Source organism: Canis lupus, chromosome 30 (genome assembly GCF_011100685.1).
Source record: "Canis lupus familiaris isolate Mischka breed German Shepherd chromosome 30, alternate assembly UU_Cfam_GSD_1.0, whole genome shotgun sequence".
In the NCBI taxonomy this organism is placed as follows: Eukaryota; Metazoa; Chordata; class Mammalia; order Carnivora; family Canidae; genus Canis; species Canis lupus.
Window position 1 is genome coordinate 10250072 of NC_049251.1, and position 18733 is coordinate 10268804.

The 18733-nt window shown below is 34.2% G+C and overlaps 1 protein-coding gene across 3 annotated transcripts in view; it reads right to left on the reverse strand.

The window, feature by feature from the left end:
• The window catches only part of UBR1 (ubiquitin protein ligase E3 component n-recognin 1), a 140278-nt gene that overhangs the window by 88981 nt on the left and 32564 nt on the right, over positions 1 to 18733 (reverse strand). For all 3 annotated transcript variants that reach the window (XM_038580190.1, XM_038580192.1, XM_038580191.1), the window contains 2 exons: positions 12646 to 12756; positions 1277 to 1407 (listed from right to left, as the gene is read on the reverse strand). In XM_038580190.1, coding sequence (XP_038436118.1) covers positions 1277 to 1407; positions 12646 to 12756 — 242 coding nt within the window. The remainder of the gene's footprint in view (positions 1 to 1276; positions 1408 to 12645; positions 12757 to 18733) is intronic.

Here is an 18733-nt window from a genome sequence, read left to right on the forward strand (position 1 = left end):
GCCTCTCTCTCTCTCTCTCTCTGTGACTATCATAAATAAATTAAAAAAAAAAAAAAAAAAAAAGAAAAGAAAAACTCCTCCATGGTCACAATGCCAATAAGCAGTGAGAAGGTCTCAAACTCAGCTCTATGAATCTAAAGTCTGCTGCTGCTATATACACAAACTCAAGCAACTCCCTGTGTTCAGGCAGGTCGATTGCTAGTATCATATTTACCAATACAGAGTTTCTTAAAGGATTTAACTGACATTATCACATATCTGAAATTAAAACCTTTGTGGATGTAATCTCTAATGACCTTCATTTCCCCAAGCAGTTTATGGCCCAGCAAGAGTCAAAACAATACATTTAATGTCTTTATAAATTAAAATTCTTAATTCTCTCTCCTCTTAAATTAAAACAAAAAACCCTGTAAACTCAAAGAACAATGGTATTTGAATTTGTGATGCAATTTTGTGAAATTCCTAATATTACACAGAAAAATTCCCTGAAGGCCTACACTTGATCTTCATATCAGATCTGAAATTCTCTTGCAAGTTTATAAGTTAAGAGCAGACACTGTCACTGAAAGACTTATGTCTGTCAGAAATTGCTGGATTTTAAAATTTATTTATTTATTTATTTATTTATTTATTTATTTATTTATTGATGAGAGAGACACACAAGAGGCAGAGACACAGGCAGAGGGAGAAGCAGGCTCCATGCAAGAAGCCCGATGTGGGACTTGATCCCGGGACTCCAGCATCACGCCCTGGGCCGAAGGCAGGCGCCAAACCGCTGAGCCACCCAAAGATCCCAATTGCTGGATTTTAGTTTAAAAATGTTAAATCCCTAAAACTAGTAGGGAAATAATCCTACGTATCAAAGTATGTAACAAAGGGCTATCTCCTTATTCCCATCATACCTCTCAGGAAATCTGGAGGTTGGTCCAGGACAGGATCAAACGGGGCAAATCATTTACTTCTTTATCTTCTAGGATGAGTAGGTGCTAGGTCTCTATAAATCACTTAGAACAAGACCCCAAAATGCTCTTTCTTAAAATCAGAAGCTCCTGTTTAGGGTCTTCTTTTGTCTTATCTTCTGTTTAGTGCCTAAGCAAAGCATCTCATATAAATGGACACTTTGGAAGTATTCCCAAAAGATAATTCTCTATAAAATTTTCATAATGCAGTAAATGCATAAGCAGTAAATAACTACAACAAAAACATTTTTCCAACGTTTATTTTGCAATATAAATAACCTCTGCTAAAATTTCTCTCTTTTGAAAAATTTCCCCACCTTATTTGGAGTTCAGGAGGCAGTTCTTTTTCCTCCTCCCATATAGTCATTTCTACAATGTATTTTATCACTGAAGGGAATATTTTCCGGGCTTGGGCAATTACCTCTTCATTCAATGGACAACGTAAATTCTGAAAGAAAGTTTAGAAAAAAACATTAACTACCAACGTTGTAGACAAGTAAATGGTTGACAAAATGTTATTAATTTGTAATTATTTTAGTGAATTACACCATCCTTTGGGAATGAATTCAAGTTGAGCTCAAGAGGGTTGCTATTCACATCAGTTTAGCTTAATTCCTTGTGGCCAAGTTGGTGATACAGACAGAAAGAAAAGGACACAGAACCACATAGCCCCCTTTTTAATGATGAATTAAAATTATGAATATTCTTATGAATATTTTCTGCCTTTTTGAGTAGTTTAATTATGGTAATATCAAAGAACATCTAGTTATCCCTTAGAGCTTACAAAAATTTTTTCTCATTATTTGAAGTGATCCTCATAGCCATTCTGTAAGAAAGGCAGAGAATTAGTGACATTTAAAGGATAAGGAACCCATTCAAGGTAAAAGAGCCTATAAATAGCAGAGATGACTAAAACCTGAGTCTTTGGCTCCCACAAAAAACAATGTTCTCTTTATTACAAACCACTACACCTCCTTAACAAAACACTTGTTGAAATCATTCAGCTAAAAAATGTGTTCAAATGCTCTATACTAGAAGTCATGAGAGAAATACAAATCAAAACCACAATGAGATAGGTCTTCACACTTGCTACAGTTACTAGAGTAAAAAAGACAGATAGTAACAAGTGCTGGCCAAGATGTAGAGAAATTTGAACCTTTTTATGCTGGCAGAAATGTAAAACGGTGCAGCCAATTTGGAATATGGTCTGACAAATGCTCAAAATACTTAGCACAGTTATATGACCCAGCAATTCCACTCCTACATATTTATCCAAGATAAATGAAAACATATGTCTGAAACAAAAACATATACACAAATACTCATAGCAGCATTATTTATAATAGCCAAAAAGTGGAAACAACCCCAATGTCTATCAACTGAAGAAAGGATAAATAAAATGTGAATATTTATACAACAGAACATTATTTGGCCATAAAAAGTAATGAAGTACATGGTACAACATGGATGAAACTGGACATTATGCTGGTGAAAAAAATCCAATCATAAAAGACCACATACAGTGTGATCCCATTTATATGAAGTGTCAACAATAGGCATATGTACAGGGACAGAAAGTAAAAAAGCAGTTGCTTAAGGCTGGGGAGAAATTTCCATAGATATGGAGAGTCACCACTGATGCATACAGGGTTTCTTTTGGGGGTGATGAAAATGTTCTATAATGAGGTGAAGGCTGAACAACTCTGTGAATGTAACAAAAAGCACTGAATTGTACACCTTAGGTGGGAGAATTTTTTTTTAAGATTTTATTTATTTATTTTTTCATGAGAGACACAGAGAGAGGCAGAGACATAGGCAGAGGGAGAAGCAGGGTCCCTGCAGGGAGCCGGATGCGGGACTTGATCCCAGGATCATGGGATCACAACCAGAGCCAAAGGCATATGCTCAATCACTGAGCCACCCAGGCGCCCCTGGGAGAATTTTTTTAATATGGTATGCAAGTTACATCTCAAAAGCTGTTTAAACAAAATAGTAAGCAGGTAAAAAAAAAAAAAAAATCAAGTAGCTCTTTAAGATTAAAAAAAAAAATCCAGTAGAAATTCAAGAACATAATTTTTAGAAGATTTTATTTATTTGTGTGTGTGTGAGAGCGCGCTAGCATGAGTGGGAAGTAGTGGCAGAGGGAGAAGCAGAGTCCCTCCCTGAGCTGGGAGCCTGACATGGGGCTTAATCCCAGGATCCCAGAATGATAACCTGACCTGAAGGCAGACGCTTAGCCAACTGAGCCACCCAGGTGCCACCAAGAAAAGATTTTTTTTTTAAAGATTTTAATATTAAATCCTAACCTATCTACTGTAGACTGTTCTAGTGAACTGTATTTTATTCCATGTTCACCAAACTCTTAACCTATGCATTTTTACTCTTTTGTACCTATTCTTTCTCACTTCCCAATGCTTCATGATTTCAATTTTTACCTTCTCTTCAATAAGTCACCTGCTCTCTGGAGATCTGCTCAGAAGCATTTACTGGAGAGAGAGATAAAGATGCCAAAGTACCAAGACCAGGAACGGTCCACTACATTACTATTTCTTATATTTTTTTAGTTCAATGTATCTTTTTGAATTCTTCAAAAAAAGTAGTTTGAGGTGAAGAGTTAAAAAATATCAACTCATTACTTCCAAAAGTAATGAGTTACTTACCTATGTATCAATCAAAGGTAAGTCCTTAAGAAGAGGTCCAGTAAGTATATAAGAAACTTTCAAGCAAAGCATCTAAAAGCTTAGAAAATAAGGTCAATGAGAGGAAATAAAAGAGCTATAATCTAAAAGAAAAAAAAAAAAACCAACTTAATCATCAACCCAGAAATGTACTGCAGAACAAGACAGAAACTGCTTTTTACATATACCAGAAAAAGGCCTCTCTTCAAAAGACATTGCCTAAAGCTGGATGATTAGCTGATTAGTATCAGCCAGATCTGATTACACTTGGTAAATCCTCCTATGACTGGCACAGTGCCATACACCTGGTAGAGTATGGCTTTCACATTCATCAAAGCAAAGATGAAACAAAATGCTATGTACACAAGACTGTCTTGCGTGAAATGATTAGTTATATGCTAGCCATAGGTGCCTTTCTCGCAACTCCAGATAATCAATCAGTTCCAGAATATCCAGATTTACTTTTAGGATAAGGCTGAATGACCAATCACTTTTTGAATCTAATTCTAAATCCACAGAAATCCAAGAAAAGTTTAGTTCAGAACTAAATTCAGTGTTCTGAGGCCATTAAGATTCAGGAAAATCCCAAAAGGAATGGAAATCCATGAGGGAGAGGAAAGGAAGCTGGTTTTGTAAATTCAATGAGTCAATTTAACTCTCAAGGATTTTTTAGGTATTTAAAACACAAAGACAGTTTTTCCAGAATGACTAGTTATAGAATGAAGAGGTTATAGAAACCAAGCCACAAATTACTCTCTGACTTTATGCCAAAATATTTCAGTACCCTTTCAAAAATATTAGAAGAGGAAAGTGAAATAATCCAAATTAAAAGCGTTTGTTAAAACAAAAATGGTAATAAATTTGAAAGGATTAAATTGGTATTCCAGGTAATGGACATTTGGTTATATTTAATCAAGTAACAGGCACGTGATAAATATTTGTCAAATGAAGGAATGACCGTCTGATATTAGGACAGGTAAATGAGTAGACAGAAGAGGCAATCTAAAAATCGAGTGAATAGGAAGGTAAATGGAGGATAAGGCTAACAATTGATGAAATGAGTAAAAAGCATATCTTTGTACTATTTTTATCTTGTAGCTTTTCATAAATTTAAAATTATTTCTAAGTTCAAGATTTTTAAAATTGTGCTAGAACTCAGAATCTAAAGATCTGAATTTTAGGTCCAACTTTGCCACTGACTAGATATGCAAACCTGAGCAAGTCACTTTATTGAGATTTTGTTTCTACTTCTATAAAATGGAGCTATTGTATCTACCTCATGAAGTAGTAATGAGGATAAAATGATAGGATTTTCTTTTTTAAAGATTTTATTTATTTATTCATGAGAGACGCAGAGACACAGGCAGAGAGAGATGCAGGCTCCTCAGAGGGAGCCCAACGCGGGACTCGATCCCCAGACCGGGATTACACTGAGCCAACCAGGCATCCCAAAATGATAGAATTTGTGTGAAAGATCTCTGTTAATTCTAAAACATACAAATTAGTATCAGAAGAAAGGTAATGGGAAAAGTAATAGGAGCTATAATACTATTACTAATGTGACACCTAACATTTACTGGGCCCTTACAATATTCCAGGCATATTCTAGGGCTAAGCACTTTGCATGTTTTATCTCATTTAGTTCTCACAGTCCTGTGAGGCAGATAGTATTATCTCCAATTTAGAGATAAACTGAAAGGTAGAAAGGTTGAATAACCCTGTCAACATCACAGAGCTATCAGTGGGGTTATAAAGCAAACTGAGGACCCCTATTCTAGAGCCCATCTATTGTACTCTAAGGCTTCTACCCAAGAGAAGACAACACATTTTACCTCTCCAAATATAATTCCATTTCTTTCCATTTTGAGTTTTGTAAAGTATACTATACACGAGTGGTCACACAGCACGAATATACAGGATACCAAGGGTTTCTTAATTATCCTTCATGACACACTGCAATGTTTTTTCTAGACTGTCATTTAGTTCATGACAAAGTTTTTGCTATTAAGAAGTTATAAATTTTTGCAGAAGCAAATTTATCAATTTTTTCCTTTTTATAGCCTCTGAATTGTAACAAAATCTTAGAAAGGCCCAATCTACTTCAAGATTATTTTTAAAAATTCACACGTATTTCCTTCTAACAAGTTTATAATTTGTTCCTTAAAAAAAAAAAAAAAGGCTTTTAAAAATCCTCAATATAGAATGAAAAAAAAAAGTCCTTGATATTTCTGGAATTTATCTGGTCAAGCTTTATAGATTTTTTTCCCTCAAAAGGTTGGCCAGTTATATATGACCACAATTCTGAAATTGTATCTTTACTACCAGTTTGGATTTAGATTCTTTTATCTATTCCATTCTTTGTTGTCTATTCCTGCAGCAAGAGTCACATTATTTGGATTACCATGGCTCTCTAATATATTTTAAATTTGTTAGACCTACTTATACTCATAACTCTTGATTTCAGTTTTTCCTGACAATCCTTATAAATTATTTTTCCAGAAGAACTTCTGATTACTTTGTGAAGTTCCAAAAGAGTATTTAGCTGTTAATCTGGCTGGGGATACACTGATTTTGTGGATTAACTTTAGAAATGTCAATATTATATATATTTTTTTGCAAAATTGAATCTTCCAATCCAAGAATGATGCATGATTTTTTTAATTTATGCCTATCAGAGTACACTTTTTTTTTATTTTATTTAAATTCAGTCTGCCAACACACAGTATAACATCCAGTGCTCACAGAGTATACTTTTCAAGTTTCTTATAATAGAGCTGGTAGATTTATTTTTTTTCCAAGGTATTACATCTTTTCTCATGCTATGGTGAATGAGATCTTCTTTTCCATTATATTAAAAAAAAATCTTTATACCCAACATGATGCTTGAGCTCATTACCTCAAGATCAAGAGTCATATGCTCCACTGACAGAGCCAACCAACTACCCCTCCTCCACTATATAAATTTTTTAAAGATTATTTATTTTAGAGAGAGCACACGTGCACAAGCAGGAGGAGCAGAAGGAGAGGATGAGAGAATCTGAAGCAGACTTTGCACTGAGTGCAAAGCCCAACATGGAGCTTAATCTCACAACCCTGAGCTCATGACTGGAGCGGAAACCAAGACCTGGACACTTAACCAATGCCACTCATGCGCCCCTTCCATTACATTTTCTAAAAGCTATTATTGTTTGTAAGGGCATTCAACAAATTTGGAAACTTTCTCTTTTCTCCCTTGTATGCTTAAGAACAATTTCTATGTTTTTGTTATTTATTTGGTGTTTAATACAGTGATTTTTATTTTTTTATAGAAAAACAGATCAGTGTAATAAACACAACTTTTACCTAAATTTAATAACTTATTTTTTCATACATATATTTTTTATTCAAGCATTTTAAGGTAAAAATTAGTCATATTTTACCCCTAAATACTTTAATATATATATCTCTAAAAAAGAATTCTTAATTATAATACCATTATTATATCTAGTAATATTAGTAATTTTTAAATATCATCTAATGTCTTGATCATATTCAGTTTTCCTAATTCTTTCTAAAATATCTATTACATTTGGTTATTACATTTGATTATTAAGTCATTTACATCTAAATGAAATCTCCCATCCCCACTTCCACCCTTTTGTTCTTCATGACAGAAACCAGGCCATATTTCCTATAAAAACTCCTACATTCTAGTATTACCTTGAAATGTCCTACATTTTATATTTATCTTCCTTGTAGTTTTCTTTATCTTGTTCATGTCTCCCCTGTTATTTCCAAAAAGTTACACCTCAAGTTTTTAAGCTCAGGCTAAACATTTTTATCAAGTATATTTCATAAGTAGGGCCAGGTGGCTCAGTGAGCTAAGTATCTGACTCATGATTTTGGCTCAGATCATAATCTCATGGGTCATGAAATGAAAGCCCGTGACAGGCTCCATGACCTGCAGGGAATCTGCTTGAGATTCTCTCCCTTTCCCTCTGTTCCTTACCTGACCTGCACATGCATAATCTCTCTCTCAACTAAATCTTAAAAAAAAAAAAGAATATTTCATAAATGAGGCTTTTATAATCTTTCAAGTTTGAGATATAATTCACATACCACACAATTCGCTCAAAATATACTATTTAATGGTTCTTAGTATTTTACAGGTATTTGTAATTATCACGTCAGTTTTAGAACAGTTTCATCACCTCAAAAAAAAAACAAAAACTCTTTAGTGATTTCTTCCTCCCTCACCCCATGTTTCCATCCCCCTAGACCTAAAGAACCACTAATCTATTCTTTTGTCCCTATAAATGTGCCTATTCTGTATTTCATTTAAATGTAATCATATAATGTGATCTTTTGTAATTGGCTTCTTTTACTTAGCATAAGGTTTTCAGGGTTCCTCCAAATTGAAGCATGTTTCATTACTTCCCTTTTATAGCCAAATAGTACATTGTATCAATTTACCCACATTTGTTTATCCATTTACCAGTTGATAGACATTGGGTTTTTTCTACCTTTTATTTTGAATACCATATTATTATATGAATATCATATATTATTCTGTAATAATGCTATTTAATTATAACAATACCATGAACATTCGTGTCTAAATATTTGCTTGAACAACTGTTTTCAATTATTTTGAGTATATACCTATAAGTAGAATTGCTGGGGCATATAACAACTCTATGCTTAATCATTTGAACTGCTAGACTATTTTCCAATGTGGCTGCACCATTTCTACCAACAGTAGAAACTTTGTCACTAATACTTGTTATTATTTGCCTTTTTGATTATAGCCATTAGTGGATATGAAAAAGAAGGTCATGATTTTGATTTGCATTCCTCTAATGAATAATGACACTGGGCATCTTTTCATGTGCTTATTGGCTATGTGTGTGTATATATACTCTTTGAAGAAATGACTATTTGCCTGTTTTAAAAATATTGTCTTTATATTATGGAGTTTTAAGAGCTCTTTATCAGTTCCCCTTATCAGATATGATTTGCAAATATATTTCTCCCATTCTATAGGCTTTTCATTTTCTTGACAGTGTCCTTTGATAAAGTGTAATCATCTTTTTTTCCTTTTATTACTCAGGCTTTTGCTGACGTATCTATCAATCCACTGCCAAATACGAGGTAATGAAGATCTATCTCTATGTTTTCCTCTAAGAATTTTACAGTTTTAGCTCTCATATTTAGGCCTTTGATCCATTTTGAGTTACTTTTCATGTATTATGTGAGCTAGGGATCCAGACTCATTTTTTTTTGCATATGGATATCCAGTTGTGCTGTTACCATTTGATAAAAACATATTTTCCTAGTGAACACCTTTCATATTCTAGTTGAAAAACAGTTGACCACAAACATGTGAGTTTATTTTGGGGCTCTCAAATCTATTCTCATAATTTCTATGTTTATCATTATGTCATACCACACTGTCTTGATTACTGTTGCTTTGTAGTAGGTTTTGAAATAGGGAAGTGTGAGTTCTCCAAATTTGTCCTTGAAAAAGGCTATTCTGGGTCCTGTATAATTCCATATAAATTTTAAAGTAAGCTTGTCAATTACTAAAACAGAGAAACAAATTCCCAGTTGGAATTCTGATAGGAATTGTGTTGAATCTGCAGATCAACTTGGGGAGTATAACCTGTGATATTGCAATTTATAGGAAGAAATATATTTGGTCTTCACCATTTCTGGTATAGAGCTCCTAAAACGCTTGGAATTTCCAAAGTGATAAGAGGAATTTTTAAAGTCTTTCTTTTATTACATTAATGAAGTGACTTTTTGCACCTAAGGAGGGGGCTGGTTGCCAGGAGAATGAAACCATACAATCAGAGGGTTGGAACTTCAACTCCTACATCCCTGATATCTAGAGAGGAAAGAGGGGCTAAAGGTTGAATCAATCACTAATGACCAACAATTTAATCAATCATGTGTTTATCTCGTAGAACACCCATAAAACCCCCAAAAAAAGACAGGATTTGGAAACTCTCCGGGTTGGTGAACACACAGAGATTTGGGGGAAGTGGCAAACTTAGAGTGCATGGAAGATCCACAGCCCATCCCCAAATATCTTGCCCTATGCATCTCTTCCATATGGCTGTTTCTAAATTATAGCCTTTTATAAAACAGGCAATCTAGTAAGAAAACTGATTTCCTTAGTTCTATTAGCTGCTCTAGCAAATTAATGGAATCAAAAGAGAGGGTTATAGGAATCTCTGATTTATAGCTAGTTGGTCAGAAGCAGAAGCAAAGAGAATAACCTAGACTTCCAACTGGCACCTGAAGTGGGAGCAGTCTTGTGGGACTGCAACCTTAACCTGTGGGACCTGATGCTACTGCCAGGCAGAGAGTAGAGTTAAATTTGTGAGACATCTGGTCAGTATCAACAGAGAACAGAGTTTAATTGTTTGGTGGTGTTGGGAAAAAAACACCCAATGGACTGCCACATTAACAATTTTAAGTCTTCTAAATACATATGATATCATTCATGTGTGGAATTTAAGAAACAAAACAAACGAGCAAAGGGGAATGAAAGAGAGAGAGAGAGGCAAACCAAGACACAGATGCTTAACTATAGAAAACAAACTGATGGTTACCAAAGGGGAGGTGAGTGGAGGAATGAATGAAATAGGTGATGGGGATTAAGGAGTGCACTTGTCATGATGAGCATAGGGTAATGTATGGAATTGCTGAATCACTATATTATATACCTGAAACTAATACTACACCGTATGTTAACTAACTAGAATTAAAATAAAAACTTAAAAAAAGGAGAGATGTTTTTCCATTTATTGAAATCTTCCTTAATTTCTTTCAAGAGTGTTCAAAAGTTTTTTTTTTCAAAAGTTTTCAGAATATAAATTTTATACTGCTTTTGTTAATTTACTTCTAAATATTTTATTTTGATACTATACTGAATGTGGACTTTTTTTCTCAATTTCTTCTTCAGATTTTCATTATTGATATAGAAAATATAAAAACTACAAGTGATTTCTGTATAATTATCTTGTAACTTATATTCTTGCTGAACTTCTAAGTTCTAATAATTTTTTTTGCGGATTCCTTAAAATTTTCCATATACAAAGTCCTGTCATCTGCAAATACAGCTAGTTTTACTTTTTCCCTTCCAATCTGGATGCCTTTTATTTCTTTTCTTGCATTACTAATTGCCCTAGCCAGAACCTCCAATACAGGCAGATGTGACAAGAGCAGAATCTGTTTTGTTCCTGATCCCAGGAGAAAAGTGTTTTATACACATACACACACACACACACACACACACACACCTGTGAGTTTTTCATAGCTGCCCTCTATCAGGATTGAGGAAGTTTCCTTTTATGATAAGTCTGTTAAATCCTTTTATGATGAAAGTGTGTTGGATTTAGTCAAATGCTTTTGCTACCTTTATTAAAATAATCATGTGGTTTTGGTTTTTATTCTGTTTATATGGTATACTACATTAACTGATTTTTTTCATTTTTCATAAAATTGTATTTATCTTTTTCCCCAATATTTCACATTTTAAAATTTTAGTTAACATATAGTATTATATTAGTTTCAGGAGTAGAATTTAGTGATTCATCACTTACATATAATACCCAGTGCTCATCACAAGTGCCCTCCTTAATACCCATCACCCATTTAGTCCCTCCTCCCTCCAGCAACCTCAGTTTGTTCTTTATAGTTAAGAGTCTCTTATGGTTTGTCTCTCTTTTTTCCCCCCTTTCCTTTACGTTCATCTGTTTGTTTCTTAAATTCCACATATGAGTGAAATCATAAAAATATGGAACACAACAATTTTTTGTGTCATCATTGTACTAATCTTCTCTATATCGTTCCAATTTTATTTTATTTTATTTTATTTTATTTTTTTTGTTCCGATTTTAGCATATGTGCTGCCTTGTGGGCTGATTTTTAGATGTTAACCTATGTACTTTATTTTACATCCTGTGACGAGGCTCATTATGCCATATCACCCACTATTTGTAATGATGCTAATACTGATGACCAGTTTTAGGAGATAACAGTATGATACCTCCATTATAAAGTTTCAGTTTTTTCTTTTATGCCTAGCAAGTAATCTATGAGATGACAATTTAGAACTATGTGAATATTGTTCTTTATCAACTCATGTCTTAATGGGTTTACCATCCATTAATGAATCTTGTCTGAATCAAATATTTCCTCAAGGTTTGCAAAATGTTATTCTAATCCTATTATCCTTCCTGTATTAGCTAGCTAGTATTCACCTAGAAAGAAAAGCTTTACCTCATAAACTGGAAATGCTTGTTTAGCATGAAATACAATTCCTATTAAAAAGGCAGAATGGGACACCTGGGTGACTCAGTTGGTTAAGCATCTGACTTCTCTGTGGGTCTATAGTTATTTCCCATTTTCCTTCCTAACAGCCTGTATCTGGGCTTACTCACTTTTCTTGATTAGGATGTATATCAGATAACCAATTTGTTGACTACTTTTTCTTTAAGAAAAGCAATTATTGAAGTTATGTGTCAATTCTACTGTTCCATTTGCTCTTTTAGGTTTACATATTCTTTACTCTTACTTATCAAATTGCGTAACAAATAGAACAAAAAAATTCACTCTTTCTTTGAATATAGAGTGGAATAAAACTCCTTACACTTAAATATTGAAACACAAAAATCAGGATTCTTAATGGAATTGAGGTTTTTTTATTTTTTTAAAGATTTATTTATTTATTATGATAGACACACACACACAGAGACAGACAGACAGAGAGAGAGAGAGAGAGAGAGAGAGAGAGGCAGAGACACAGGAGGAGGGAGAAGGGGGCTCCATGCCGGGAGCCCGACGTGGGACTCGATCCTGGGACTCCAGGATCATGCCCTGGGCCAAAGGCAGACACTAAACCGCTGAGCCACCCAGGGATCCCCAATGGAATTGAGTTTAACCCATACATACAACATTTCTTTCTATCTAACTACATCAAGCAAAAAATAATTAACAATTAAAAAAAATAATGTTCTTACCTCTTTTGTAGTATCTGCTCTTCCAGGTTCATGACTTACACAAAAAGGGCCAGTTTTCCATGCCTCTGTGTCTCCACAGTCACAGAATCCCCCTCCAGTAGATGTATGCATCTGAGAGGTGAACACAGAGTTTTGTCTTGAGTTTGAAACATATTACAAAGCAAGTAAGGATGAGATGATTCAAACAATAAACGTTCCCCAATATTTAAACTTTAACTGCCATTAATGAGATAAATAAACCAAAATAAACCAAATAAACCAAAAACCATTTTAGTTAACCAAAATAAATAAAAATCTGAATACTTAATTACAACAGAAACGAGCCTTCAAAGTTGATAAAATTTTTAAACAAACATGCTTTGAGACACCTGATACTTTTTAAAAATTTTATTTATTCATGAGAGACATACATAGAGAAAGAGGCAGAGACACAGGCAGAGGGAGAAGCAGGCTCCACGCAGGGAGCCCAATGTGGGACCCGATCCTGGGACTCCAGGATCACGCCCTGGGCTGAAGGCAGTTCTAAACTGCTGGGCCACCAGGGCTGCCCCTGAAACACCTAATTTTTAAAGAATAGTTTTTAAACTGCATACTAATGGAGAACAGATTGTGAAGTGCGGGGGGAAAAAAAAAACCCCACTATGCAGCACCTAGAATGCTTGATTAATGAGACTTTTCTGCTTAAACACACTTCTAAAAATAATTAAAACAATACTTACATAGTTAAGAAATGTTTATTGTATTTACGTGTTTGATGTTTCACTGCAACTAAAATTATTTACAACACTTTTCCTTTCAAGAGTCCTACAAACAGGGCAGCCCGGGTGGCTCAGAGGTTTAGCACTTGCCTTCGGCCCAGGGCATGATCCTGGAGACCCGGGATTGAGTCCCCTGTCGGGCTCCCTGCATGGAGCCTGCTTCTCCCTCTGCCTGTGTCTCTGCCCACCCCCCTCATTCTCATGAATAAATAAATAAATAATCTTAAAAAAAAAACAAAGAAATTACACAGAAGAGGACTGTACTGACAAAGGAGAGCACTTGTGGACCCTGCCCATGAAATAAAAAAGAAGTAGACCATATCTATACAAAACCATTACTGAAAAAGAAAGGCAAAAGATGCAGTAAGAGCTAAAACTGTAAAAAAAAAAAAAAAAAAAAAAAGAGCTAAAACTGTAATATAATGCTCCAAACTTAATTACGTAGCCTCAAACAAGTACATGGGAGATATGAAAGCCTTTAATCAGATTAAAGTACCTTTAATTAAAATAAACTAAGAGCAGAAGTGGACAAAAAAGGAGTAAATGAGGCTTGACCGAACTCAGGGGAAAAGAAAACTAGAAGATCCTATCAAATGAATTCTAAATGACAAGGTGTCCAAGACAATAGATTCAAATGAAAAATTAATAAATAGCATTGAAACAAGCAGGAAAATAATCAAGAAATGAAAATGTGATAATTGAAGAAATAGAGGGTCAGAGAAAAAGGGATTGTAACAGAAATAGTCATAACTGGAGTCACCAAAGAAAATCTAAACAATAGAATAGAGCTGATATTTAAAACTGTAATCTAAGGAAACTTCCTAAAAAAAAAAAAAAGAGGACCTGAATCTACACACTGAAAACACCCATGAGTAACTAAAACTCACCCTGTATGATCAACTCTGAAGTATATCCTACTACAACTGTTATACTTTAAAGATAAATGTCCTGATGCTTTCTGGCAAAAAGAATATTATCTAGTATCAGACTTCTCAGTAACAACATATAAAACAAAAGCAGAGCTACATTTTCAAGGAAAGAAAATGCAAATCAAAGACACTACCTCTAAATAAGCTATAAAACTACAATTTTGAACATGTCAGAACTTAGGGAATACTGCATACACGAGCCCTTCCTGGGGAATCTACTTGAACAGAGATCAGCAAACTTTACATTTATAGTTTTATGTATAAAGGAATAGATAGTGGGGCACCCAGGTGGCTCAGTCAGTTAAGTGTCCAACTCTTGATCTCAGCTCAGGTTTTGATCTCAGGGTCATGAGTTAAAGCCCTATGTAAGGCTCCATGCTGAGTGAGGAGCCTACTTAAAAAAAAAAAAAGGAACAGATAGTAAATATGTTAGGCTTTTCAGGTCATACAATCTTTGTTAATTATTCAAGTCTGCTGTAATGCAGAAACAGCTATAGACAATAAATAAATAAATAAATAAATAAATAAATAAATAAATAAACAAACATGGATGGGTCTGTTCCAATAAAAGTTGATTTATGGGCACTAGTATTTTAATTTTATATAACTTCCATGAAATGGGAATTTTAATTTCACATAATTTTCATGTATCATAAATTATTATTCTTCTTTCCCTAACCATCTAGAAATGTAAAAAACATACTTAGCTTGCAGGCTATACAAAAACAAGCAGTGAATCAGATTTGACCCACAAACTAGTTCACCAACTCCTAGAGGATGAACTTCATCTGACCAAGAAGTGGCTAGGAAGACCTCAGAAAAAGGACAGATGGTGAACATTTTATGTATTTAATTGCAGAGTTAAGAGCAAATCAAAAGTAATGACGTGGATGAAGAATATAAACATATGATCTCACAATCAGAAGGGCTACAAATAAGAATTACGACAAGGGAAAGAGAAAGTCACATAAGATTATAACTATTATATAGGTAATAAAAGGAAGTCAAAGATACCATTAAAACTGACAAATTAGGGGCACCTGGATGGCTTAGTCAGTTAAGTTCTGACTTCTGCTCATACGATACAGGGGTCCTGGGATTGGCCCTGTGTCAGGCTTCCTGCTCAGCGGGGAGTCTGCTTGTCTCTCTCCCTCTCTCTTTGCTTCTCCCCTGCTCATGCTTGTGTGTGTGTGTGCGCGCGCGCACACACACACACACACATGCACGCACCCTCCTCTCTTTCTCAAATAAATACATTAAAAAAAACCTAACTAGGTAATAAAAAGCTAAGTAAAGGGATAAAAAGGAACTAAAGGCACCATAAAAATTACTAATCCAGAGGTAACCACTAGTACCAAAAGAAAAGCACCAAAAGAAATAAGAATATGCAAGGCAATTTTTCTACCTTCATATATACAGCATACTGAATAACTCTGAACTCATCCATGATTACTAAAATGTAGCTGTACCAAAAGTAAAAACATAATCTTAGGATAGGGAATGGCATGGAAGCAAGGCACAAAATCTAAAAGCATTTAAAAAATCTGGTAAATTTAACATACATATTTAAAATGTCAAGACAAATGATAGCATAAATCAGGTTAAAGGCAGAAAACAGATCTTAAAAAGCAAACATACACTTATTTATGATTCAGCATCCTACTTCTAGGTTACTCAAGACAAATGAAAACATATGCCCACACAAAGACTTGTACATGAATGTTTAAAGAAGCTTTATTTGAAAGCTGGAAACAACTCAAATGTGCACCGACTGATGAAAAGATTATGTAGTACATCCATATAATGGCATATTACTAAGCAATAAAAAGGAACTAACCACTGATACATGAGAGGATCTCAAAGGCCTTATGCCAAGTGAAAAAAGTCAGATAGGAAACATTATATACTATATGATTGCATTTATATGATGTTTTGAAAAGGCAAAACTATAGGTACAGAAAACACTTCAGTGACTGCCAAGAGCTGGAGGTATGGAGGCAAGATGATTGAATGCAAAAGGGAATTTGGAGGATGAGCAAAATCTTGTATCTTGATTGTGGTGGCGGTTACTAAATTATATGTTTATGAAAAATCATTGAACTATACGCTTTAAGTGTAGATTTTATTTTATATAAATTATATCTCAATAAATCTCACTCAAGGGGATCCCTGGGTGGCGCAGCAGTTTAGCGCCTGCCTTTGGCCCAGGGTGTGATTCTGGAGACCCGGGATCGAGTCCCACGTTGGGCTCCCGGTGCATGGAACCTGCTTCTCCCTCTGCCTATGTCTCTGCCTGTCTCTCTCTCTGTGTGACTATCATAAATAAATAAAAATTAAAAATAATAAATAAATAAATCTCACTCAAAAACAAAAGTTTTTAAAAGACAAAGTTTTTGTAAAGTATGTAACAGCAGTAAGTAAAAAGAAAAATTAGTAAAGAAAAGCAATACAAAGATGACATTAAACATATAATTAAAATATGAAAATATGTTAGTACTACAAACAGAAATGCAAATTAAAATAGTGGCATGCTTCAATAATCTGAAATCTAACAGATGGCAAAAAGGAATAAAAAACTTATTAAATAAAGATTGGGGACAGTTGTGGATAAAGAACATTTTCATGTTCTTTTACTGAGAATATAAGTTGACAGTAATTTAAGAAATACATTTGGCAAAAATCTAACAAAATTTTAAATGCATATAGCCTTCAATCCAGAAAATCTACCTCAAAAAATCTAGCCTCAAGCCTTCTTGAATACACACACACACACACTGGTTTATATCAAAACAAAGGTATATATGTATATTTCAGTATTTGTTGATTAGTGAAAAACTGGAAAAACATAGTTGTCTAGAAAAAGGAGAGAGTTAAATACATGATGAGATAATCCTACAAAGGAATACAAGCAGCAATTAAATAAGGTAGGAGAGTTGTTATATGTATCAACATAGAATTATCCCCATGACATACTATTAGGTTGAAAACAAATTGCAAGACTGTATATACAGTAAGATCTCATTTATATACACACTCCTCTTAAATATACAAATGCGTGTGCATGTTTGTAAATACATAAAGATTTGTAAAGATGTACATACATTAAATTGTATTTAGTTTAACAAAGAAAGTACAGTGGGATAGAACGGCAACTACAATTTTTATTTATATTTTTCTGTATTGTTTGAATTTTTTAAAAATAAGTTTTGTTGTATTGCCTGGGTTAATAAAATATGCATTTTTTAATACTCTTGTGTTCAAAGACAATATAAGGACATAAATCTCATCATGTAGGATTACAGCAGGCTGATGTTAAAATAGACCCTCATGGTTATTTTTATAATTAAATGTTAGTTATCAGCTCTATCTATGATCTAGTCCTTTTGATCCTATACTTCATTTCAAGAAATGTTTGTTGAAAGCCTCTATGCCCCAAGTACTATGAAAGACATAGCAGGTATAAAGTACTTGGGCCTTGTCCTGGAGAGTGTACAGTCAGATGAGGATAAAGAACACACAGATAAATATAATTGCAATTAGTAAATGAAGGTAGAGACACACACAGGAAAGGGAGAGAAAGAAAGACGACTGGAGAGGGCTTTGTTTTCTTCCCCAGATTTATTCTAATTGATTCTGGAATAATCAATAAAAGGATACCAAGGTTAGAAGCTGGCCTGGTTTTAGTATAGTTTCCAAGATACAAGAAGACCCTCGTTAGGGTCTGTTTGATCAAAGCTACATTATTGTGATCGTGACATCCTAGAATTTAATCTACTTATCAAATCAGTGACCTTGGTCCTGTCAGCAAGGATGATGGCAATATAAACCGCCTTGTCCCTATTATCCAGGAAGATGGCAAAATAGCAATGGAAGGGTATTTCATATTCATCATTCCAGAATTAGCAACGGGAAATGTTAGATCAATCAAGAAAATGCTTTCCAATAGAGTGGGGGGAAATTTTTTTAAGTTGGGTTTAGTTCAAACGGTTTTAGTTTAAAAGGCTTCTGTTTAAATGTTTCTGCAAGTTCTGCAGGTTTCTATACCACTACTTGTACATGTGGTATAATTCTTTCCTAAAGCAATTTGGCAAAATGTACCAAGAACCACTAAGATTCATTTTTAAAAAATTAACAGACCTTGTTTTTTAAAAGTTTTAGGTTTAAAGAAAAATTAAACAGAAAATACCAAGTTTCCATATACCCCTTTCCCCATCCACTTTCCCCTATGATTGATATCTTGCATTACAATGATACATTTGTTGCAAGTGAGGAGTCAATGTTAATACATGATTTTTTGAAGCGGTATCATTAACCAAAGTCCAAGATTTACACTAGGGGTCTCTGTGTTGTACACTTTTTTGGAGTCTAACAAATTACTAATGACACGTATATACCACTACA